Source organism: Oncorhynchus mykiss, chromosome 14 (genome assembly GCF_013265735.2).
Source record: "Oncorhynchus mykiss isolate Arlee chromosome 14, USDA_OmykA_1.1, whole genome shotgun sequence".
In the NCBI taxonomy this organism is placed as follows: domain Eukaryota; kingdom Metazoa; phylum Chordata; class Actinopteri; order Salmoniformes; family Salmonidae; genus Oncorhynchus; species Oncorhynchus mykiss.
Window position 1 is genome coordinate 14221619 of NC_048578.1, and position 25576 is coordinate 14247194.

A 25576-nucleotide genomic window follows, 5' to 3' on the forward strand; every position below is an offset into this window, starting at 1 on the left:
GTTGACCGGACGTACTTGGTTGTGTACTTCATTTGTCTTCCGACATTCTTGTGTTTTGTTCCTTGTTTCTCATCACTGGTGTGGCCTAGCTAGCAACTGTTACTTTTCAGCTAAATTTTTGTTGGTAAACTGATTTCTATGGCAATTTGTATTGCTTCGTTAAATGATTTAATTACTGACATAGTTAAAGTAAAATGGGGTAGCTAGCTATCCACTGGTGTAGCTAAGTAGGCTGGCTAACGTTTCCTAGCAAACCGGAAGAAAATGCTGTCTTGACTTGAGTTTGGACAAAGTCTAGCTGGTTAGTTTCTTGTCTTAGCAAACCATTGACATGACAACCGATGATGTTATGGCTTGCGATGAGTTAATTAACATAGATGTTGACACCATTGCATCCCATGGTTTTAAACAAGAGAAACCCCAATTTTCTGCAACTTTACGAAGGTACTACTCATTCTGTAAGAGGAGGGTGAGTGTAACAAACGTAACGTTAGCTATCTTATTAGCTAGCTATATCCACTCCTTTTATTTTCTTAGTATGCCATAATGAAAACATATCTTATCTTGCAGACATTTGGTACATTCGTGGCATCCAAAATAGCTTCATGTCATGAGGCAGAGTCTCCAACAACAGTTTGGAATTGCTGTGGCCAGACCTTTAAGGAACCTCCTTCTATCCACAAACATGTGGCAAGGACTCATGACACTGACATTCAGAAGCTTACCAAGTCCACATTTGAGATTCTACTGAGCGTGAATGAGAAAGAAGCTGCTTCACAACAACAATCAACAGAGAAAGAGCCAGTTGACATCTTCTCCTGGATACCTGACACTAGTCACATCACCGATGACCAACTACACAAGTAGGGCTTCCTCGTGGGCTCTTTCAGTGTTGAGTCATTACAGTGAATCTTATAGTGTTCTGAAATTAATACATTTTCATGCTCTGTTTCTTGTAACATGTAAAGTGGCCCAGGTGAGGTTCTTCTGCTCTACTGCTACTGTCAGCTGGCAGATCCACCGCTCATCTGTGCTTGGCAGAAGGCCCTTTGTGAAAAACTCCAGTTAACTGGCAAGGTAACAGAATGACACAATCCTGGCATATAAAAATATGATGATTTTCCTTTTTATAATTCAGTACTCCATTCAGTTATAATACCATTTATGTAGGTGAGGGTGGCAACAGAGGGGATAAATGGAACAGTTGGTGGCACAAAAGTGGCGACGGACTTGTACATAAAGGCAATGTGCTCCCATCCCATCTTCAAGATAATGGAAAAAGAAGACTTTAAGGTAAAAACAACATCAAATCAAATTATTTGTCACGTGTCGAATAAAACATGTGTAGACCTTACCATGCAATGCCTACTTGCGAGTCCTTTCCCAACAATGTAGAGTTTTTAAAAAGTAAGAACATTTTACAAAAAAGTAAATAGTAATACAATAACAATAACGAGGCTATATACAAGGAGTACCGGTGCCACGTCAATGTACAGTGGTACAAGGTAATAAGTAGGTAGGGGTAAAAGTGACTATGCAATCAGGATGGATAATAAACAGGGTAGCAGCAGCATATGTGAAGAGTGTGAAAGTGTGTGTGGCGTCAATATGCGTGTGTGTGTGTGTGTGTTGGAGTGTCCGTGTAGTATGTGTGGGAAGAGTCCAGTGAGTGTGCATAGAGCCAGTGCAAAAAAATAAATAAGGGGGTCAATGCTAATAGTCTGGGTAGCCATTTGAATAACTGTTTTCGCAGTCTTATGTCTTGGGGGTAGAAGCTATTCAAGCCTTTTGGTCCCAGACTTGGCACTCCGGTACTGCTTGCCGTGCGGTAGCAGAGAGAACAGTCTATGACTTGGCTGGAGTCATTGACAACAGAAAAAGGCTTGGGGTAAGGTTTACAAATGTTTCTCTGTGATCCATTCACTATTGTTTTCAATGTCTCCTTAGACCAGTGATGGGGGCGCAGAGTGTTTCTCTAACCTTCGAGTTGGAGTCTACAAGGAAATAGTGCCAATGGGAGTGGACCCAGATGCCCTCTCCTACAGACTAGCAGGTAGGCCTATAACATGTGTCTCGCGTATGTCTGCGTTGGATATGTTATTTGACGTAATGGAACCAGTAACTGGTAATGGTTGAATATGGCCCTGAGTTAAGCCTCTGTTTTTTCCACTTAGGTGCTCACCTGGAACCTGAAGAATTCCACAAAGAAGTGGAGGCTCTTTTGTCTAAAGGTGACTCTTGCAATGATACAATACTGCTGGACTGCCGGAACTTCTATGAGAGTAAAATTGTAAGTATTGGATTTGACTGCATATGTCCACTGTGTTCTGTAGGTATATTTGTATTTATCATATAAAGTAAAAATAATGGCAGTTTAATGTACCAAATATTTTTTTGCTTTCAGGGGCAGTTCAGCCAATGTTTGGCCCCCAACATCCGAAAATTCAGTTACTTCCCCGATTACGTTGACCAGAACCTTGATCTCTTTCGAGACAAGAAGGTCCTGATGTACTGTACCGGCGGCATTCGCTGTGAACGCGGCTCAGCCTATCTCCGCTCAAAAGTAAACTTACCTTTCAGTGACAGTGTCTCATTGAAACATGACAAACATGCTTCATCCAACCCAAAAGCTCAACCTAAACAAATGTTTAAAAGTATGTTTCTCTCCTACTTCCAGGATGTGTGTAAGGATGTTTATCAGCTGAAAGGTGGCATTCATAAGTACATGGAACAATTCCCTGAGGGCTTCTATCGCGGCAAACTGTTTGTGTTTGACGAGCGCTATGCCATCTCCTCCAACAGTGACATCATCTCTGGTCTGTATAAACTGTGAATTTCCCTTTCTGATTATCACAGTGCTTTTTTATGTAAGCAGTAGTCTAGTTTTTGAGCTTATGTGCCAACCCAAAGAAAAAGTTCCTTCCTGTTAGAACGAGAGACCTATTCATCAATAGTCCTCTCCCCTTCCTCCTCTTTGTCTGCAGAGTGCAGATACTGCGGCTCTCCGTGGGACCAGTACCAGCTGTGCTCCACCCACTTCTGCTGCCAGCTGGTCCTTTCCTGCTCTGCCTGCAGACAGGGGGGCCACACCGCCTGCTGTCCCACCTGCCAGACCAAGGGCCAGGGAGAAGAGCCCTCTGCCACACCTACACAGAGAGAGGAGTGTGAGTGCACAGATGGGCGGCCCAGGATCCCCCAGGATGCATTGTGATGTTTTAAAACGTTCAACAGCGCTAAGCAGAGACCTTACCTGGAACTTTACCCTCATGGTTTTGACAATCCTGGTTCAACAGACCCAAATGTGGTTGTGGTGACAAACCGCTAGTGTCTATTTGTATTAAAGGAATCCTCAACATCACAGTTATTTTATGAGCTTGCCTTGAATGGGTCTTGAATGGCTGAAGTAAAAAATGCACTAACATTAGACACTATATATTACATGTGACATGATCAGAGGTGTCATGTATGTCGCCGATATCATGACCTTGTATATTGTTCAATAAAAACCTATATTTGGGGCGGCAGGGTAGCCTAGTGGTTAGAGCGTTGGACTAGTAACCGGAAGGTTGCGAGTTCAAACCCCCGAGCTGACAAGGTACAAATCTGTCGTTCTGCCCCTGAACAGGCAGTTAACCCACTGTTCCCAGGCCGTCATTGAAAATAAGAATTTGTTCTTAACTGACTTGCCTGGTTAAATAAAGGTAAAATAAAAAAATAAAAATATTTAGAGATTACATATTCAATATTTTGAACATAAAAAAAAATAGGTGCTGATTTAGCTAGAAGTATACTCTGATTAATCAACACTGATCCATCTCATCTATGGGTGTGTTTGTAAATTCAACCTACGCTGGTTAGACTGTTTCATGTTATCTAGAGCGTTGGTGACTAACTGTGCTGCTGGCAACAATTTAATAACGTTTTTTTGCCAACATTTATTGACACCCGTCATATTCAACGGGTGTTGCACGTTCTAAAATTCATGTTATTCTGCGCTCTGGTACTCTCAGACGAGAGCGCTCTGAAATAGGAGTAGATAGCCAGAGTGAATTTACGAAAGCACCCTATATCTCTTGCACATCTGCCTACTAACAAGCTGGCGCCGTTATGCCAGCTGTAGCTCGTCACATAGAAACAGCAGCTTCACACAGGGTGCGTTTGTAAATTTCCTCTGGCTATCTATTCTAATATCAGTGTTCAAGAGCACATAATAACTGATGAATTTTTGCACGCGCAACACCTGTTGAATATGACCGTGTCAGTAAATGTTGGCAAAAATTGTTGCCAGCAGCACAGTTACAGTCACTAATGCTCTATATAACCTGGGAGTGTGGTGCCAGGAAAATAACCTCTCACTCAACGTCAACAAAACAAAGGAGATGATCGTGGACTTCAGGAAACAGCAGAGAGAGCACCCCCCTATCCACAACGATAGGACTGCAGTGGAGAAGGTAGAAAGCTTCAAGTTCCTCTGCGTACACATCACTAACAAGCTCAAATGGTCCACCCACACAGACCGTGTGGTGAAGAAGGTGCAACACTGCCTCTTCAACCCCGGGAGGCTGAAGAAATGTGGCTTGGCACCTAAAACCCTCACAAACTTTTACAGATGCACAAATGAGAGCATCCTATCAGGCTGTATCACCGCCTGGTACGGTAACTGCACCGCCCACAATCGCAGGGCTCTCCAGAGGGTGGTGTGGTCTTCCCAACAGATCACCGGTGGCAAACTACCTGTCCTCCAGGACACCTACAGCACTCGATGTCATAGGAAGGCCAAAAAGATAATCAAGGACAACAACCACCCGAGCCACTGCCTGTTCACCCTGCTATCATCCAGAAGGTGAGGTCAGCAGCAAAGCTGGGACAGAGAGACTGAGAAAAAAATCGATCTCAAGGCCATCCTACTTTTAAATAGCCATCACTAGCACATTACAGGCTGCTGTCCTATATACATAGAATGGAAATCACTGGCCACTTTAATAATGGAACACTAGCCACTTTAATAATGTTGACATATTTTGCATTACTTATCGCATATGCATATACTGTATTCTCTCCTATTCTACTGTATCTTAGTCTATGCCGCTCTGACATTGCTCATGTAAATATGTATATGTTCTTAATTCCATTACTTTATATTTGTGTGTATTGATGTGAAATTGTTAGATATTACATGTTAGATATTACTGCACTGTTAGAGCTAGAAACACAAGCATTTCGCTACACCCGCAATAACATCTGCTAAACACGTGTATGTGACAAATAAAACTTTGATTTGAAAACAGTTTAACCAACTCTTCTTAGCTAATTAAAATGTTCAGTGAGGTGTTCTCTCATTTGTGTCTGTAAGTAGCCAGCAAGCTAGACAACTTTAGCCAGTTAGCATGGGTGCTTGATTGCCGTTGTGAGGTCAGAACTCTCGGATCAATCCCAATTCTCCGCAGAGCGTCCAGTGTGCTCTGAAAATACGAACAGACATTTTAACAGCGCACTGAATTTACGCACTCTGACACACTGGAGACAATTTACGAACGCGCCCGAAATCGCCTCAATTGGGATGAACCTCATCATAGCTAGACAACAAGCCGAGCTGGAGGTAGCTACGGCAGGGGGTTCACAAAAACACCAGACGAACACCTAGCTAATGGGAATAGTACTGCTCTTGGTGACAGCCTTTCATGTGTCTTTGTCACCCTGTGCCTTTCTGTCGATAAAGGACAGTGGGACCAAGAGATGTCTGCGCCGGGTTTTACGAGCCTGAAAACCTCTCTCGGTCACAGCTTGAATTCAACGCCGAATGGTGGAGCAGCACCCCCCTATCAGAATGGTAAAACAGGCCGTGGAGATTAAACTAGCCAGTGGTTGAAATAACTAGCTAACTAATGTGGCTGTGTGAAAGCCTGTTGCTTGGATATTTGTTGCGTTTGGTAATTAGCTTAGCTAGCTAACGTTAGTTGCGTAAATTATGACGTTATTACTAAAACCGACAATTCCGTTTTTAAAAGAGAACTCGAGAATTTCTACCTAGCTAACGTTAGCTAGTATCAATTCAAGTTTGCCATACTAGCCAGCTATCTTAAACAACCAAGTTTATTTGTGGTAATATTTGTTATGTTCACAAATTTATTTGGTATTCTTTGTTTATTTCACTAATGCAGCCAGGATCCACGGGGTCCATTGTGGGAGGAATCTTTGGCTAGTTAGCTACTGTAGCTAGATGGCTTACTTGGGCATTTTAAATCTGTCACTAGCTAGTAACGTTAGGGCGTCATCATTACACCGGCAGCTGGCCAGTCAGATCTAAAGTATTTTACTCTTGGGTTGCTGCTTAGATGACTTTGACATGTTTGATCATTTCTATAGAATATTTATTATGTAACGTTAGCTAGTAATATATATGTAGGTAATACTTTTGATAATAGTTGATCACACTATTTATGATAATCATATATCCTCCTTGTCAATAATCGGCATCAATGTTTAATTTACCCCAAACCCCTTTGTTCTAACATCAACTCTTATTCTCTTCAGGTCCAGGGGGGCAGACTTACCCATCCACATATCCTTTGACGGGGTACTATGGAGCCGGGCCTCAACAGCAGGGCAACCCAACCATTCCAGGCCAGTGTGCCCCTGCCCCCCAAAAAGCTCCAATCACGAACAATGATCACAGTGCTTACTGCCACCAGCAGCTGCTGCAGCCCACTGCAGCACCTACTGTAGCCCCCTCTGCATACGGAGCAACCCAAGGCTCCCACCCTCCCTCTCTGCCCTATGGCACCCCCACCACTCTTCCCACCTCCGCTGCCCCTCCAAACTCCCAACATGCACCTTCATTCCAACAACCAGCCCCATACGCACAGCCTGGGGCCTACTATGGACAGCAGCAGTACCCTACCTCCCAAACGCAACACCACCCCCAGCAGCCAAACTTGGTTTTGGCACCCCACACCAGCCCAGGTGCTCCCCTGTATCCCATTGTCTCGTACCCCTCTGTTCCGGGAAGCAGCCAGTACGGTACATTGCGTTCCTCCCAGGCTCCCACCGGCCCAGCAGCTGTTCCCAACCTGATGGGCGCTCCCCTCCACCAGTATGCCCCAGGAAATGACACCAGTCACCCAGCATCTACTGCAGTGGTTCCCCCTGGGTATAGCATGGCTCCACCCGGCCAACCAGCCACAGTCAACGGCCAGGGTAATGCAGGTACAGTCAACTCCTTGGTACTGTTGAGAATGTCCGTACAGAATACGTTTTGAGACACTTGTCAATCCACTTTTCTTGTCAATTTGTGTATTTGATATATTTGCCTCTGCCTTAATTGGTTTCTTCTCCCCAGTCCAAGCCCCAGTCCTCCAACACTATGACCAAAGTCACCAGGCACCCATGACACATGACCACTACAGAGGAGGAGTCACACACAACACTGGGGGTGCTGACAGGGACATGCCACCTTTAGGAATCCCATCCACTTCAGTTAATTCCTCCCCAGGGCATCAGCAAGGTAAATGGAGAGGCTTTTAACCTATTGAATTAGCCTGGATCTCTCTATAGTATCTGTATAGGTCATCTGCATTGACGTCATCAATGGCAGGCCCATGTCGGCCATTTTAATGCAAGTTTTATAGGATCCTGCATCGTTACATTTGTGTGGTTCTCCGTCCTCACCTTGATTTAAATGATTGATGAAAGCATCTGTTTTTCATCTTCATACTCTTTTTCTAGGCCTAGTCTAAATAAGTGAATTGAAGAGGGGCATTTCCATCTAAAATAACCGATGAGCTCCAACTTAAGTTAATAGGTACATAAAAAATTGGGTGTCAAATGAAAGTTAAGAGTATGTTTTGCAGAAGTGATGGCATAGATTCATTTTTTTTTAACGATTTTCAATCTTAATTGGGCATAAGCAAAGGCTTTGATTTCTGGATAAAAATATGTAAAAGGTATCAGAAATGCATCAAAACACACTAATGTTGATGTAAACACCCCTGCTAACTAATATCAGCAATTATATTTCGTTCTGGAGAAATTATTTACCATCTGTAAGTTTAAGAAATATTACCTTGTGCCATGTAATTCCATTACCAGAAATCCACAAATGTTAAGATATTTTCAATTTTGTCCCCCATGAGGAGGGAGGATAATAAAAGTTCACAGAAGTAACAAGTAATGATAGACCTACCAATTAGTTATAGTGATTTTAGCCATTGTTTATGCATTATTAAGTGATTAAATCTCGTAGTTCTGTTACGAAATTGGTAACGATGATACCATAGAAAGCACTAACGGAATTACTGCAATTGAATTGGCTACAATGGGAAATCATAATATTCACAAACCACAGTTGGGTCACCTGCTACTGGCCTCCCTTCCACTGCCATACTGTTATGTTCAGCTCATAACTGTTTTCTTTGTCTTTTTGTTGTCTGGTGGTCAAAGCAAGAGTGTTAAAATTGTCTGAGTCTGGACAACCCCCTCCCTCTATCTCTTGCTCTCCAGTTAATGTCACCTCTCTCAGCTCTTACTGACACCTAGCCATGAGAACTCTTTTTCCATTTACTTTAACCAGCATCCTCACACACTGAGCATCGACCGACCGACACTGGACGTCCATGGACGTTGAAAAGTAGTCGCAATTTGGTCGGTCTACCCTGGCTTTGATGTTAACGTCCACGGACGGACCGTACTGGACCAAATCTGAACCTATCATAGACGTACAGTATCAGTCAAAAGGACACACCAACTCATTCAAGGGTTTTAATTTTTTACTACATTGTAGAATAGTAGTGAAGACATCAAAACTATGAATCATGTAATTAAAAAAAAAAAAAGTGTTAAACAAATCAAAATATATTTTATATTTGAGATTCTTCAAAGTAGCCAGCTGTGTACACGCTTGGCATTCTCTCAACCAGTTTCATGATGAATGCTTTTTGAAGGGGTTCCCAAATGCTGAGCACTTGTTGGCGGCTTTTCCTTCACTTTGCGGTCCAAGTAGAGCTATGGTGGTCACGAAATTTCATCAGCCGGTGATTGTTAAGCAAATAACTGTCAGTCTCATGGTAGTAGACCGTTAATTAACATAAACACATTTAGCATTTCCTGGCTTCCACGCACAGCCTACAAGCCATTTTAAAAAGTTGAATAAATCCATGTAATATAGCCTACACCTTCACAATATATCCATGATTTATTTTAGACCGGTCTAAAGAAGCATGATATGAAGAAAATGTAGTCTATTTCAGAATAATTTAATAGCATACCATCAGTTGTATGTGGATATGCTAAATGGCTGTGGGCTACACTAGTTCATTTAACAGACAAGATTTGCATATAATTCCGTGACATTATTTTATAGTATGAAGAATACAATTGAACAAAGCTGAATAAAATATAAATATATTCTCCAAACGATTTGAGGGATTGCCCACATGCGGCTATTCTGTGTTGAGGTTAACAAATAAATAGGTATTCCTATATGCTTAATTTAGAGTTATTAACTTTAGTTGTTCTGCAAACGTTGGGCTGTATGTTTTTGATTTTTTAATACATTGTAAGGCTGTACGGTGAAAAAAGTTGCTTGAAAGGCATTAGCTCCAATTTGTTGTTTTTTTGCACAGGCTGTACACGCACCACTAGTCTCTCATTCACAATTTGACAAGCACTTGATAATGCCTCGAATTTCACGGCGGCATCCCCTTTGTGTCCGTAATGCACCCTAAACAATCCATGCCTTTTGCAGGCCGGAGTGCTACGTTTTGCCCTTGTCCCTGAGTGTGCTGCGCAATCCGAAGCGCCTCTCACTCACATGGCTCTCCGTCACTTGATCAGGTCTTTCTCACAGGCTACAAGTGAAGATGGACACATCGCACGTCCTTATCCAATTCCGAGGTGCTTATTGAAGATATTGGAAGAACTGTCCACATTTACTTTTCGTCAAACAACACGATGAGTAGGCCTAACGAACAGTAAAAGCACTAGCCTATGTCAATCTACTATCCCCCCATAGTACTAAGTTAACCTATTCTGTGCGAGAGAGAAATATTCCAAACATAGTCTGGGACTGTTGTGGGATGTGATAGATCCCAAACTAATACATCCACTAGCATCCCCAAACTTTTTTTAATGCATTATGGCTAACGCAACAGATCAGAACGTTTAGCTTAAAATGTTTATAAACTATTTGGCTATTTCTCCACATTATAAGCGCAGAAATGTGCACATAGCAGTAGGCTGGCTATAAATGCAAATGTTCCAATAGTGGAATACACCGTTATCAAAAGTGACAGCAAATGCAATTTATTATAAAGGTGCATTTTTATGGTGGAAATTATCTTCCCCAAACTTGAAAGTCAACGCGTTGATTATATATGCCAGTTAAGCTCAACATCCCTTGTAAAGTGGATTAATGTGTTTAACTTGAAGAAGTTATTTGGCCACTTTGTTGTGATCCAAACCTTATTAAAACACATAGGCCTATGGGCTAGGCTACATGAGATGTGGGACTATGATTAGAAAAAGTAGCAAAAAAAACAAAAAAAATTTTCCCCCGCATCATTCACAACTGATAAGTGACAGGCTATTATTGTGTGAAATTTGTTTTGATTTAGATTGGACCATTATCATGCACCTGTGTCAATTATCATGCACGTGGGCAGCGGAAAAATACATTTAATCTATGCACTTAAATAGAAAAAATGGAAGACACTTTTCCCCGTGGTTTATTTTCATGCCAACCAGATTGGCTATACTGCGGTTGTAAATATAAGCAATGTGCTTAATATTAGGAAAGTTGAGAATTTAACATAGTAGGTCTAGCCTATAGAACGCTGATGGATCCTTGTCTTTTTATTAGCGGCCATCACTCCATTTTCTCCCGCAATTGCATAGCCTATATAAATGTTGCGCAACATGAGCTCATGGGCTCTCATGAAGTGTTTGATTAGATTTTCGAATATATTTGCATTGACTTCAGAGTGATTAGTGACAATAGAGTGCTGAGTACCAGACAGTTAGCAAGTTTGGTAGGCTACTAATGACCATCAGCAGCATCAGAGCTTGGAAAAGCCTAATTAGCGACTAAACAGTCATGTGGAATTTGACTGCTTTATGACTCGTGACTAGAGGTCGACCGATTAATCGGAAGGGCCGATTTCAAGTTTTCATAAACGATTTGGCCGTTTAAAAAAAAAAAATACATATATATATATATATATATATATATATATATATATATATATATATATATATATATATATATATATATATATTTATATTTATATTTATATATATATATATATATATTTATATATATATATATATATATATAAATAGCATTCCTAGGCCGTCATTGAAAATAAGAATGTGTTCTTAACTGACTTGCCTAGTTAAATAAAGGTCTGTAAAATAAATATATATATATATATATATATATATATATATATATTTATTTTACAGACCTTTATTTAACTAGGCAAGTCAGTTAAGAACACATTCTTATTTTCAATGACGGCCTAGGAATGGTGGGTTAACTGCCTCGTTCAGGGGCAGAACGACAGATTTTCACCTTGTCAGCTCGGGGGATCCAATCTTGCAACCGTACAGTTAACTCGTCCAACGCTATAACCATCTGCCTCTCATTGCACTCCACAAGGAGACTGCCTGTTACGTGAATGCAGTAAGCAAAGGTAAGTTGCTAGCTAGCATTAAACTTATCTTATAAAAAAAACAATCGATCAATCATAATCACTAGTTAACTACACGTGATTGATGATATTACTAGTTTATCTAGCGTGTCCTGCGTCGCTTATAATCTGACTAAGCATACAAGTATCTGACTGAGCTGTGGTAGGCAGTAGCAGGCTCGTAAGCATTCATTCAAACAGCACTTTCGTGCGTTTTGCCAGCAGCTCTTCGTTGTACTTCAAGCATTGCGCTGTTTATGACTTCAAGCCTATCAACTCCCGAGGTGAGGTTGGTGTAACCGATGTGAAATGGCTAGCTAGTTAGCGCACTAATGGCGTTTCAAACGTCACTCGCTCTGAGACTTGGAGTGGTTGTTCCCCTTGCTCTGCATGGGTAACGCTGCTTCGAGGGTGGCTGTCGTTGTGTTCCTGGTTCGAGCCCAGGGAGGAGCGAGGAGAGGGACAGAAGCTATACTGTTACACTGGCAATACAAAATTGCCTATAAGAACATCCAATAGTCAAAGGTTAATGAAATACCAACGCTATAGAGGGAAATAGTCCTATAATTCCTATAATAACTACAACCTAAAACTTCTTACCTGGGAATATTGAAGACTCATGTTAAAAGGAACCACCAGCTTTCATATGTTCTCATGTTCTGAGCAAGGAACTTAAAGGTTAGCTTTCTTACATGGTACATATTGCACTTTTACTTTCTTCTCCAAAACTTTGTTTTTGCATTATTTAAACCAAATTGAACATGTTTCATTATTTATTTGAGGCTAAATTGATTTTATTGATGTATTATATTAAGTTAAAATAAGTGTTCATTCAGTATTGTTGTAATTGTCATTATTACAAATACATTTTTAAAAATCGTCCGATTAATCGGTATCGGCTTTTTTTGGTACTCCAATAATCGGTACCGGCGTTGAAAAATCATAATTGGTCGACCTCTATTCGTGACCGGCGGTGATATGGTGACCGCAACAGTCCTAGGTCCAACTCATCCCAAACTGTCTCAGTTGGGTCAAATCAAATACATTTTTAATTGGTCACATACACATGGTTAGCAGATGTTAATGCGAGTGTAGCGAAGTGCTTGTGCTTCTAGTTCTGACCGTGCAGCAATATCTAACAAGTAATCTAACAATTCCACAACAACTACCTAATACACACAAGTGTAACGGAATGAATAAGAATATGTACATATCTAATATTTGGATGAGCGATGGCTGAATGGCATAAGCAACATGTAGTAGATGGTATAGAGTACAGTATATACATATGAGATGAGTAATGTAGGGTATGTAAACATTATATAAAGTGGCATTGTTTGAAGTGACTATTGATACATTTATTACATCCACATTTTAATTATTAAAGTGGGTAGAGATTTGAGTCAGTATGTTGGCAGCAGCCACTCAATGTTAGTGATGGCTGTTTAACAGTCTGATGGCCTTGAAATAGAAGCTGTTTTTCAGTCTCTCGGTCCCAGCTTTGATGCACCTGTACTGATCTCGCCTTTCGGATGATATTGGGGTGAACAGGCAGTGGCTCAGGTGGTTGTTGTCCTTGATTATCTTTTTGGCCTTCCTGTGACATCGGGTGGTGTAGGTGTCCTGGAGGGCAAGTAGTTTGCCCCCGGTGATGCGTTGTGCAGACCTCACTGCCTTCTGTAGAGCCTTACGGTTGTGGGCAGAGAAGTTGCCGTACCAGGCGGTGATAGAGCTCTCGATCGTGCATCTGTTAAAGTTAAGAGTTTTTGGTGACAAGCCAAATTTCTTCAGCCTCCTGAGGTTGAAGAGGTGCTGTTGCGCCTTCTTCACCACGCTGCCTGTGTGGGTGGACCATTTCAGTTTGTCTGTGATGTGTACGCCGAGGAACTTAAAACTTACTACCCTCTCCACTACTGTTCCGTCGATGTGGATAGGGGGGTGTTCCCTCTGCTGTTTCCTGAAGTCCACGATCATCTCCTTTGTTTTGTTGACTTTGAGTGTGAGGTTATTTTCCTGACACCACCCTCCGAGGGCCCTCACTTCCTCCCTGTAGGCCGTCTTGTCGTTGTTGGTAATCAAGCCTAACACTGTAGTGTCGTCTGCTAACTTGATGATTGAGTTGGAGGCATGCATGACCACGCAGTCATGGGTGAACAGGGAGTACAGGAGAGGGCTGAGAATGCACCCTTGTGGGGCCCCAGTGTTGAGGATCAGCGGGGTGGAGATGTTGTTTCCTACCTTCTCCACCTGGGGGCAGCCCGTCAGAAAGTCCAGGACCCAGTTGCACAGGGCGGGGTTGAGACCCAGGGTCTCGAGCTTAATGGCTAGTTTGGAGGTTACTGTGGTGGTAAATTCTGAGCTTTAATCGATGAACAGCATTCTTACATAGTTATTCCTCTTGTCTAGATGGGTTAGGGCAGTGTGATTGCGTTTGCGTCGTCTGTGGACCTATTGGGGCGGTAAGTAAATTGGAGTGGGTCTAGGGTGTCAGGTAGGGTGGAGGTGATATGGTCCTTGACTAGTCTCTCAAAGCACTTTGTGATGACGGAAGTGATTGCTACGGGGCGAAAGTCATTTAGCTCAGTTACCTTAGCATTCTTGGGAACAGGAACAATGGTGGCCCTCTTGAAGCATGTGGGAACATGCAGACTGGGATAGGGATTGATTGAATATGTCCATAAACACACCAGCCATCTGGTCTGCACAGGCTCTGAGGACGTGGCTAGAGATGCTGTCTGGCCCGGCAGTCTTGCGAGGGTTAACATGTTTAAATGTTTTACTCACGTTGGCTGCGGTGAAGGAGAGCCCGCAGGTTTTGGTAGCGGGCCGTGTCAGTGGCACTGTATTGTCCTCAAAGCAAGTTGAGGTCGGGTGATTGTGGAGGCCAGGTCATCTGATGCAGTACCATCACTCTCCTTCAGCCCTGGAGTTGTTTTGGGTCATTGTCCTGTTGAAAAACAAATGATAGTCCCACTAAGCACAAACCAGATGGAATGGCATATCGCTGCAGAATGCTGCTGTAGCCATGCTGGTTAAGTGTGCCTTGAATTCTAAATAAATCAGTGTCAGCAGCAAAGCACCATCACACGTCCTCCATGCTTCACGGTGGGAACCACACATGCAGAGGTCATCCGTTCACCAACTCTGCATCTCACAAAGACACAGAGGTTGGAACCAAAAATCTCAAATTTGGACTCATCAGTCCAAAGGACAGATTTCCACCGGTCTAGTGTCCATTGCTCGTGTTTCTTGTCCCAAGCAAGTCTCTTCTTATCGGTGTCCTTTAGTAGTGGTTTCTTTGCAGCAATTCGACCATGAAGGCCTGAGTCATGCGGTCTCCCCTGAACACTTGATGTTGAGATGTGTCTGTTACTTGAACTCTGTGAAGCATTTATCTGTTCTGCAATTTCTGAGGCTGTTAACTAACAATTAACTTATCCTCTTCAGCAGAGGTAATTCTGGGACTTCCTTTCCTGTGGTGGTCCTCATAAGAGCTAGTTTCATCATAGCGCTTGATGGTTTTTGCGACTGGACTTGAAGAAGCATTCAAAGTTCTTGAAATGTTCCATATTGACAGAACTTCATGTCTTAAATTAATGATGGACTGTTTCTCTTTGCTTATTTGAGCTGTTCTTGCCATAATATTGACTTTGTCTTTTACCAAATATGGCTGTCTTCTGTATTCCAACCCTACCTTGTCACAACACAACTGATTGGCTCAAACGCATTAAGATGGAAAGAAATTCAATAAATTAACTTTAACAAGGCACACCTGTTAATTGAAATGCATTCCAGGTGACTACCTCATGAAGCTGGTTGAGAGAATGCCAGTAGTGTTCAAATCTGTCATCAAGGCAAAGGGTGGCTACTTTGAAGAATATAAAATATATTTTGATTTGTTTAACACTTTTGGTTACTACATGATTCCATATGTGTTATTTCATCAGTATTATTCTACAATGTAGTCAGTAGTAATAAATAAATAAAAAGCCTTGAATCAGTAGGTGTGTCCAAACTTTTGGCAGGTACTGTATGTTTCACAAGTTTGGATAGTGCAATACATACAGTAGAGTACAGTATATCGTACTGTAATCTGCTGTGCTTTATTGTGCTGCGCAGTGCTGAAACCTGAGGAGAATGACATTCATATCCATAATTATACGTTTTTGTATAGTACAGATCAGTTACACATGATGGAATTTTGTTACTGTAATTCCGTTACTGGGCGTAAATATTCAGTTACTGTAGTTTAATACCACCCCATTCTTTCTGCAGACGTGTTTGGATCTTAATTTGGAGTAAATATTTGTCAGAGTTTTTAGAAAACATGGTTGCATTAAAACCTGAGGGATATTTTACAGTTATTCTGCACAGTTCTTCCACTAAACTAGTTTTGGTAAAATGTTCAGTGGAAATTGTTAAAAGTTGTCTTTGTGTATAATTTGTTCAACTTTGAAATAAATGTTGATTTTTTAAAATTCTATAGTGAACGTGCCTACACTGGTATTGTGTGCTCAAGCCAACAGCTGGCAGATTGTGTTGGTATAGCCTACATGATCAGATTATTCTGGACAAAAGAGCCATTTGTCAAATGGCAGCCAAGCATCGATCATTATGTCACCAGAATAAGACCCTCGATATTTATAGGAAAAGAACATCAAGCCTGTCACGGTTCACTTTCACCACCCTGTGAAGTTCATTATTTTTTTAAATCTGTAGCCTATTAAACTGCATGTTTTCCAGAGTTGTGTTGTCCTCCCACTACCACATGTCATCGCGTGACTCCAAGTTTAAATCTGATATGATGGTTGTATCAATATTTGTTCATAAGCGTTTCTATCACCATTTCTCGCATTATTAATTTTACTGACACAAAAATATCCCACCTTGTCTTGTGTTTTGTCGACGTTTGGAAAGTTTACTGCCAAATTTGCTGTTTCCATCAGGCCTGTCGTGACACTTTTTTTAACTTGTACTTTACTCGCATAAAAAGCTTGTATGAAAACCTGGTTTGTGTGGTAGAAGCTAGTGAGTAGGGATGTTTTTGCAGGAGAATCACAACCATCCTCAACAACGTGCCCACCACACAGACTTCCTGGACTCAGTCCTTTGGCTCTGTCCTCGCCCCCTCCTCCCCTCCACATAGTTGATGGTTGTTCTGTTTTGTACCCTCTCCCACCCCCCCACAGGCATGCACTACGGATATTTAGCCAATAGTGGCGCTAGCTCTGCCAACGCCGCCGCCAACGTTGCCCCCTCGTCATCCAGCTCCGATGAGGATGATGATGAGGATGAGGAAGCAGGTCTGCTTATAGCTTTTATTCCCAACCCAACTCCAATAACCATCAACTAACCTGACCCTCACATCAACCCATGCAGCACTTACTTTCCTTTCAACCCCAGGCACTTTACATTCATACTCATGTCTCAAAGCCACCTCCGCCCATCTCTAGCAGCTTCTCTGCCCCCCTCTACTGCCCACCTGACGGCCTCCACGCATTCACCAGCTATGCCACATCTTCTCCCAGCATTATCACTGTGTTCCCAATAGATATTGGATGTTAGTGATGAGAGCTCATTGTAACTGAAACCACAGTGAAGGATGTCAGTAAGAAAGGTGAAGCTGATCAATTAACCTCTTCTTGATCAAGATAAGCCTTGATTTAAGCTTAATTCGATTCATCGGTGAAATCATGTGAGTAGGGTGTAGTCTTTGAGAGCAAATGAGTTGTTTTAGGATCGGTTTAATCTTCTTGACATGCAGGCTACGCACTCGTTCTTGTGCTGTCCAATCATGTCCTCTCAGCTCTCGCCCACTAACCATTTAGGAACGATTGCATTTCAATTACAGACACTGATCCAACTGGTTTCTGAATTAAGAAGCACATTTTTCTTCCCGTTGCAATTTCAGAATTTCATCCACCTGAAAAACAATTGATTTTGCATGATTGGTTTTGCATTGAGATAAGGGAAAAAACACACTTTTCTTTAGCTCCCTTTCTGGGCCAGTTACTAGCCAACACTTTGTTTGGAACCTCTAATCTTAGCACCTAACATAGTTATGCTATGCTGATAATGATGTTATTATACTACATTTCCCATTTTGGTTATCAGCATGCACTGTACATGCAGTGTTTCAACAAGAAGGTGTTTATGAGTGTCCTAGGGGTGCTGGTGGGTCCCACCCTTGGGTTTTGTGTAATTGGCTAGAGGTTAACAGCTTTTTAAATATAGCAGGTCCCTTGTTGCTGTGGGCCAGCAGGCACTGGTCTCCGCCGGGAGAAGGGTAGAGGCCTAGGCATGTCAGCACTAGCTCTCGCTAGCACCTCCTGCTAAAGGTGTGCTCCTCCTCCCCATCTTACACACCAAACGCTCTCTATCATTCCATCATTTTCATTGTCATTTTCAAGTTGCAGATGTTTGTCCTGTTTGATCAGGTCCCTTATCATTCTGTCTCTTTCTGTTGCTTGGCCAACATGTTTTGTTTATGCCTACCCTTTTACTGTTTTGTGTTATGACATGAATTCATACGAGAACAAGGGCATGGCAATCATATCATCCTTGTGTCCCCAGCCAGCCAGTTTCACTAATATCCAGATCACTTAATCCAGTGGGGTGGCAGTCAGATTTAGCTGCCTGGGATAATTGGAGCTCATCCAATGAGCTCTTGGCCTGCGCAGGCAGTGCTATCTTGGTTCACTGTCACAGCCTTCCATTTGGCCCAATTTGATTAATCAACTCCGATGTGCGTGTGGCTGAGACTTAAAAGCACCATCTCATAGTGCCCCATAGCCCCTCTACCCAATTACTCAATAGATGGAAGGAAGGCTGTATGTGCACGGCCTAGGGAGATGATGATAATGATGATAACTGCTGTCTGTTTCTCTATAAGTAAGTAGCCTTGGCTTGTGCGAGCCGGAATGGCTCATAGGAGCCGGAGATACCCGTGACAGGAGGCTAGTCTATCTCCTTAATGCTGAGTGCCATGCAAAGACTCATTGAGTTCCATTTTTACAGTTTTTGGTATGACTAGGCCGGAGATCCAACTCCCAATCTCAGTGCGGACACTCTACCCATTTCAGCAGCTTTCATGTTTTATTTTTCTCCCGCCAGCATGTCCAAGGTCCTGCAGAGTTGTACTAAACCGTTGAAAGACAACAGCTCCTCACAACTCTGTTTCGTTCTTCACCTCCCTCCTTTCTCAGGCGGGGATAGTTCCTCAACCACCACCGGCAGTGCGTCCCCGGTGCCCAACAGCTACGACTCCCTGGAAGGCGGCAGCTACCCAGGTACATACTTTACTCAGCTCTTAACATCCAACGCTACATGTACTCTGCATTGTGGAGGCATTTGAAAAATTTGACCCAACCCATCTTGAGGCCAGATCCGTCATCCAATTTAACATTTCTTCTGCCACATATCTCCACTCAACCACAGTCCCAAATGTGCTCAGCTGGCAGCTATCCATTGGTACATGCAACTTTAATGTTTCTCTCTTTATTTCCAGAGTTCTCCAATCCACCGTCTGCCGACATGCCCAATCAGCCAGTCTATCAGCAGAGGCCGGTCTCCAGGACAGACTCCTCCCCCTCACACGGCGGGTACAACCAAACTGGCTATCAGCATTTGCCACAGGTAAGATGTTCTGGTGCAACCCACCTGGTTGTGTATGACTAAAATGATCAAAATACTATATATTCCTCATTGTAATATGGTCCCTCATGAAATACATGAAAAGGAGTTAGTAGGCTAAGTCAATACCAGTGGTGTAAATTACTTAAGTAAAAATGCTTTAAAGTACTACTTAAGTGGTGTTTCTGTACTTTACTATTTATATTTTTGTCAACTTTTTCTTCGCTACATTCCTAAATAATATATTTTTTAAACAATCTTAAGAAATTTGTGCCGTCTGGTTTTTATATTTAAAACCAAATATTTTTAAACTTACTCAAGTAGTATTTTACTGGGTCACTTTTACTTGAGAAATTTTCTAGTCAGGTGTCTACTTTTCTTTAAGTATGACAATTGAATACTTTTTACCCCACTGGTCAATACATTTCTCATCTGTTCCTTTCTATCATGTTCATCTCTGTTCCACACCGGACCCTTGTGGTAATGATCTACATGTCTCATTTTACTGTGTGACTAACTGCGTCCCATTTGTCCGCGCAGCCCTTCCCTAACATGTCCCAGCTGTCTGCGGCCCTCGGGGGACTGAGCGGTGTACCAGAGCTGGAGGTGGAGGCGCTGCGGCCGGTCAACCTGCTGCAGGAGAGGAACCTGCTGCCCCACCAGCCCCTGGATGCCCCAGAACCCAACCTCAGTGCTGACCTAAAGAAGGCCAACTGCAGCCCGGAGTAAGAGGGAGGGAGAGTTTGTGGGTTTGAGAATATGCTGGTATCTGAGCACAAAACTCACTGACAATATGCAGCATAAACTGAAACACTTTGAATGACATGTCTCCCAAGCTTATTGATAGGATCAAGCAAAACACATATTGGAAACATTGTTGATTTCAAACGTACTTCTCTATCTCCACACTGCATTGTTCATCCATAGTCTCCGCTAACTCAATGAAATATATTAGCTCATGTCTGGCAAGGCAGTGCTAAACGCTCTTCTCTCTGGCCTCCACAGCACGTTCAGGTGTACCCTGACCAACATCCCCCAGACCCAGGCCCTGCTGAATAAAGCCCGGCTTCCCCTAGGCCTGCTCCTGCACCCCTTCAGAGACCTCGCAGTAAGACATCCAACCCGAACACAACCAGGGCTCTGCCCACAAACATCCCCTGGCTCCTAACTCCTGGTGTAGATCTGAGAGGATTGGATAGGTGTAAGGAACTGACATTTCAGGGAGCTATGAACTCTAAAGGGCAATTTGCTACAGAATAAATGTAGTGGAATTGAGTGAATATCCTAGAAAACTTGTCAGTGGCTATTTATATTGACTGGTTTTCAGTGTTGATCTATACTATGCCCCCTAAATAAAACTGTCATTCTGTCATAGGAAATTAAACTGAGTACAGAAACAGAACAGTAGGAGGCAATGCAGGTTGAGATGGAGGATGAGGTGGTGCAATAATACATTGTTTTAGGGTCAGTCGAAGTGCAAAGTGGTAAAAGTACAAAAAGCCAGTCGGTGTTGACATAAGGTGTTTACAGAAAGGATTCCACTCTTACAAGATGCATATTGCAGGTGCAGGTTAGATCAAATATAGAGTTTAGACCAAATTGTCAGAAATAACTTTGTAACAAACCACAGATGAAATAAATAATCTTCATCACAGAATCTCTCTCTATCCATAGCAACTCCCAGTGATCACGTCCAACACCATAGTGAGATGTCGCTCCTGTCGCACCTACATTAACCCCTTCGTCTCCTTCCTGGACCAGAGGAGATGGAAATGCAATCTTTGTTACAGGGTCAACGATGGTACGGATCCCTCTATTCAATAGGTGTACAAGGGCAGCACTGTCCAAATGCTGATGTTCAATAACATCTGCTAAATCACCTGAATGTAAATATTCTCCTCCTCAGTTCCTGATGAGTTTATGTATAACCCAGTGACCCGCTCATATGGAGAGCCCCACAAGAGGCCAGAGGTACAGAACTCCACTGTGGAGTTCATAGCCTCTTCAGATTACATGGTTAGTATTCATCCATCCAGAAGCAGTTTGCCCTCAGGTCTCCATCAGACACATGTCAGACTGCAGATGTGAACTGGTTGAATGTTTTGAGTAAAGCATGTGTTCTCCCCAGCTGCGTCCCCCTCAGCCTGCAGTGTACCTGTTTGTGCTGGATGTGTCTCACAACGCGGTGGAGGGAGGCTACCTGAACGTCTTCTGTCACACCCTACTGGAAAACCTGGACAAGTGAGTCGCTTTGCCATAGAGTCCATACATAGTATTTGGCAACCTTTTAGTTCTCAAAATAAGACTCTCTTTTTGTAGTTTAGGCTCCATTTCAAAGAGGGTGGGAAAAAATAAAATGAGAAATGTAAAACATGGCTTGCATTGGCCTGCTTGCAAGTGCGTAAGAACTGGAGGAATATTGAAATTAATCTCTCTGGTGCATTCTGTTTTAGCAGTTAAGTCCATCAGCATGCATACATATAAAAGACCCCTTCAGCCCCCAGCTGTGCCCTGGACACCATATGTGAATTGATCGCCCCCCATCTATCTTCAGAGTTCATACTGTTAGGTGACCTAAACTGGGAAATGCTTAACACCCCGACCGTCCTACAATCTAAGCTAGATGCCCTCAATCTCACACAAATTATCAAGGAACCTACCAGGTACAACCCTAAATCTGTAACCATGGGCATGCTTGTAGATATCGTCCTGACCAACATGCCCTCTAAATACACCTCCTGCTGTCTTCAACCAGAGTCTCAGCGATCACTGCCTCATTGTCTGCTTGCGTAATGGGTCTGCGGTCAAACGACCACCCCTCATCACTGTCAAATGCTCCCTTAAACACTTCAGCGAGCAGGCCTTTCTAATCTACCTGGCCCGGGTATCCTGGAATGATATTGAACTCCTCCCGTCAGTAGAGGATGCCTGGTTGCTCTTCAAAAGTGTTTTCCTAACCATCTTAATAAGCATGCCCCATTCCAAAAAAATGTACACAGTCATTTAGGAAAGCTAAAGCTAGCTTTTTCAAACAGAAATTTGCTTCCTGTAGCACTAATTCCAAAAAGTTTTGGGATACTGTAAAGTCCATGGAGAATAAGAGCACCTCCTCCCAGCTGCCCACTGCACTGAGGATAGGAAACACTGTCACCACCAATAATCTACGATAATTTCAAAAAGCATTTTTCTATGGCTGGTCATGCTTTCCACCTGGCTACCCCGGCCAACATCACAGCACCCCCTTCAGCAACTTGCCCTAGAGACTTATATCTCCCTCTCTAACTTTAAGCATCAGCTGTCAGAGCACCTTACCAATCACTGTACCTGTACACAGCCAATCTGCAAATAGCACACCCAACTACCTCATCCCCATATTATTACTTAACCTGTTGCTCTTTTGCACCCCAGTATCTCTACTTGCACATCATCTGCACATCTGTCACTCCAGTGTTAATGCTAAATGGTAATTATTTCGCCTATTTATTGCCTACCTCCCTACTCTTCAACATTTGCACACACTATACAATAATTGTTCTATTTTTTTTTCTATTGTGTTAAAGACTGTACGCTTATTTGTTTGTTACTCTGTGTTATTGTTTTTGTCGCACTGCTTTGCATTATCTTGACCAGGTCGTAGTTGTAAATGAGAACTTGTTCTCAACTGGCCTACCTGGTTAAATAAAGGTGAAATAAAAATAGAATAAGATATGGGGAGCAATAGGATTTTGGCAACACTGAGCCAAAATCTGCAACAATTCCACAAGGAGTAGCCCGTTTGAAGTTGATACGTTTCAACTGTGAAGTAAAGAAAGATGTATACATACATACAGTTGAAGTCAGAAGTTTACACGTTTACAGTTTACACTTAGGTTGGAGTCATTAAAACTCGTTTTTCAACCACTCCACACATTTCTTGTTAACAAACTATAGTTTTGGCAAGTTGGTTAGGACATCGACTTTGCATGACACAAGTAATTTTTCCAACAATTGTTTAGAGACAGATTATTTCACTTAGAATTAATACAACTTACATTTTAGTTGACTATGCCTTTTAAACAGCTTGGAAAATTCCAGAAAATTATGTCATGGCTTCTGATTGGCTAATTCACATCATTTGAGTCAATTCGAGGGGTACCTGTGGATGTTTTTCAAGGCCTACCTTCAAATGCCGTGCCTCTGCTTGACATCATGGGAAAATCAAAAGAAATCAGCCAAGACCTCAGAAAAAAGAATTGTAGACCTTCACAGGTCTGGTTAATCTTTGGGAGCAATTTTCAAACTCCTGAAGGTACCACGTTCATCTGTACAAACAATAGTACGCAAGTATAAACAGCACGGGACCACGCAGCCGTCATACCGCTCAGGAAGGAGACGCGTTCTGTCTCCTGAAGATGAACGTACTTTGGTGCGAAAAGTGCAAATCAATCCCAGATCAACAGCAAAGGACCCTGTGAAGATGCTGGAGGAAACGGGTACAAAAGTATCTACAGTAAAACAAGTCCGCTATCGACATAACCTGAAAGGCATCTCAGCAAGGAAGAAGCCACTGCTCCAAAACCACCATAAAAAAGCCAGACTACGGGTTGCAACTGCACATGGGGACAAAGATTGTACTTTTTGGAGAAATGTCCTCTAGTCTGATGAAACAAAAATAGAAATGTTTGGCCATAATGACCATAGTTATGTTTGGAGGAAAACGGGGGAGGCTTCCAAGCTGAAGAACACCATCCCAACCATGAAGCACGGGGTGGCAGCATCATGTTGTGGTGGTGCTTTGCTGCAGCAGGGACTGGTGCACTTCATCAAAATAGATAGCATCATGAGGTAGGAAAATTGTGAATATATTAAAGCAACATCTCAAGACATCTGTCAGGAAGTTAAAGCTTGGTCGCAAATGGGTCTTCCAAATGGACAGTAACACCAAGCAACCTTCCAAAGTTGTGGCAAATTGTCAAGGTATTGGAGTGGCCATCACAAAGCCCTGACCTCAATTCTATAGAATTGTTTTGGGCAGAACTGAAAAAGCGTGTGTGAGCAAGGAGGCCTACAAACCTGACACAGTTACACCAGCTCTGTCAGGAGGAATGGGCCAAAATTCACCCAACTTATTGTGGGAAGCTTGTGCAAGGCTACCCGAAACATTTGAACGAAGTTAAACAATTTAAAGGCAATGCTACCGAATACTAATTGAGTATACAGTGGGGCAAAAAAGTGTGTGAGAACCTTGTGAAGACTTACAGAAAACGTTTGACCTCTGTCATTGCCAACAAAGGGTATATAACAAAGTATTGAGAACCTTTTGTTATTGACCAAATACTTATTTTCCACCATAATTTGCAAATAAATTCATTAAAAATCCTACAATGTGATTTTCTGGATTTTTTTCTTCTCGTTTTGTCTCATAGTTGAAGTGTACCTATGATGAAAATTACAGGCCTCTCTCATCATTTTAAGTGGGAGAACTTGCACAATTGGTGGCTGACTAAATACTTTTTTGCCCCACTGTATGTAAACTTCTGACCCATATTCTGACAATTCACATTCTTGAAATAAAGTGGCGATCTTGACTGACCTAAGACGGGGCATTTTTACTTGGATTAAATGTCAGGAATTGTGAAACTGAGTTTAAATGTATTTGGCTAAAGTGTATGTAAACTTCCGACTTCATCTGTATATCTAGTTTTTCTCGCCAGGAAAAGAGACATGGAATACTTGAACAGGACTGTTATTCCAGATTTTCCCAGGAAATTCAATTGTTCTTTGTCGTAACCAAACAAAACTAGCTCTGACAACTGTTCCCTGCTGGTTTCAATGTCTGGAAGATCTGTCACGTCAACTCCATAATGCCAAATCCATAATCCCACTTTTTGACGTGGGAATGAGTTCACCAGAATTCCATTGTCAAAGCCGAGAGAGATTCTGCCATTTCCATTGTCCAGTACTGTTATACGCTGGAGGCTAGGGTGACTCTCTGGGGGTTCTGTCTGTGTTTCAGGATGCCTGGGGACACGCGCACCCGAGTTGGCTTCATCACCTTCAACAGCACCATCCACTTCTACAACCTCCACGAGAGCCTCTCACAGCCCCAGATGTTGGTGGTCTCCGACATCGACGGTGTGTGTTCTTTCAGTCAGCTCCCCATATCCATCTTCAGGTCCACTCCCTAGAAATGTCAGTCGGTTTGTGCTCTAGCCAACATGTTATCTTGCTAAACAACTCTTGGGAAGGCAACAGTGTAGTGTTGATGACTGCAGACTGAC

At 42.4% G+C, this 25576-nt stretch overlaps 2 protein-coding genes across 3 annotated transcripts in view; both read left to right on the forward strand.

The window, feature by feature from the left end:
- The first annotated feature begins 5 nt into the window (after positions 1-5).
- LOC110488877 (thiosulfate sulfurtransferase/rhodanese-like domain-containing protein 2) lies at positions 6-3364 on the forward strand. The gene is made up of 9 exons (XM_021561315.2): positions 6-469; positions 571-863; positions 969-1077; positions 1171-1293; positions 1948-2053; positions 2175-2290; positions 2405-2563; positions 2678-2816; positions 2985-3364. The coding sequence occupies exons 1-9, from the start codon at positions 332-334 to the stop codon at positions 3209-3211; spliced, it is 1410 nt and encodes a 469-aa protein (XP_021416990.1). The 5' UTR covers positions 6-331; the 3' UTR covers positions 3212-3364.
- Positions 3365-5348: 1984 nt separating this feature from the next.
- Positions 5349-25576, forward strand: part of LOC110488879 (protein transport protein Sec24B) — a 32899-nt gene continuing 12671 nt past the window's right edge. The window contains exons 1-12 of one of the 2 annotated variants that reach the window (XM_021561316.2): positions 5349-5830; positions 6535-7206; positions 7340-7504; positions 16874-16987; positions 18890-18973; positions 19192-19319; positions 19857-20041; positions 20322-20424; positions 20991-21117; positions 21223-21332; positions 21445-21557; positions 25312-25430. In XM_021561316.2, the coding sequence (XP_021416991.2) occupies positions 5737-5830; positions 6535-7206; positions 7340-7504; positions 16874-16987; positions 18890-18973; positions 19192-19319; positions 19857-20041; positions 20322-20424; positions 20991-21117; positions 21223-21332; positions 21445-21557; positions 25312-25430 (2014 nt within the window). In that variant the 5' untranslated portion in view covers positions 5349-5736. The remainder of the gene's footprint in view (positions 5831-6534; positions 7207-7339; positions 7505-16873; positions 16988-18889; positions 18974-19191; positions 19320-19856; positions 20042-20321; positions 20425-20990; positions 21118-21222; positions 21333-21444; positions 21558-25311; positions 25431-25576) is intronic. The other variant, XM_021561317.2, reaches the window with a different exon arrangement.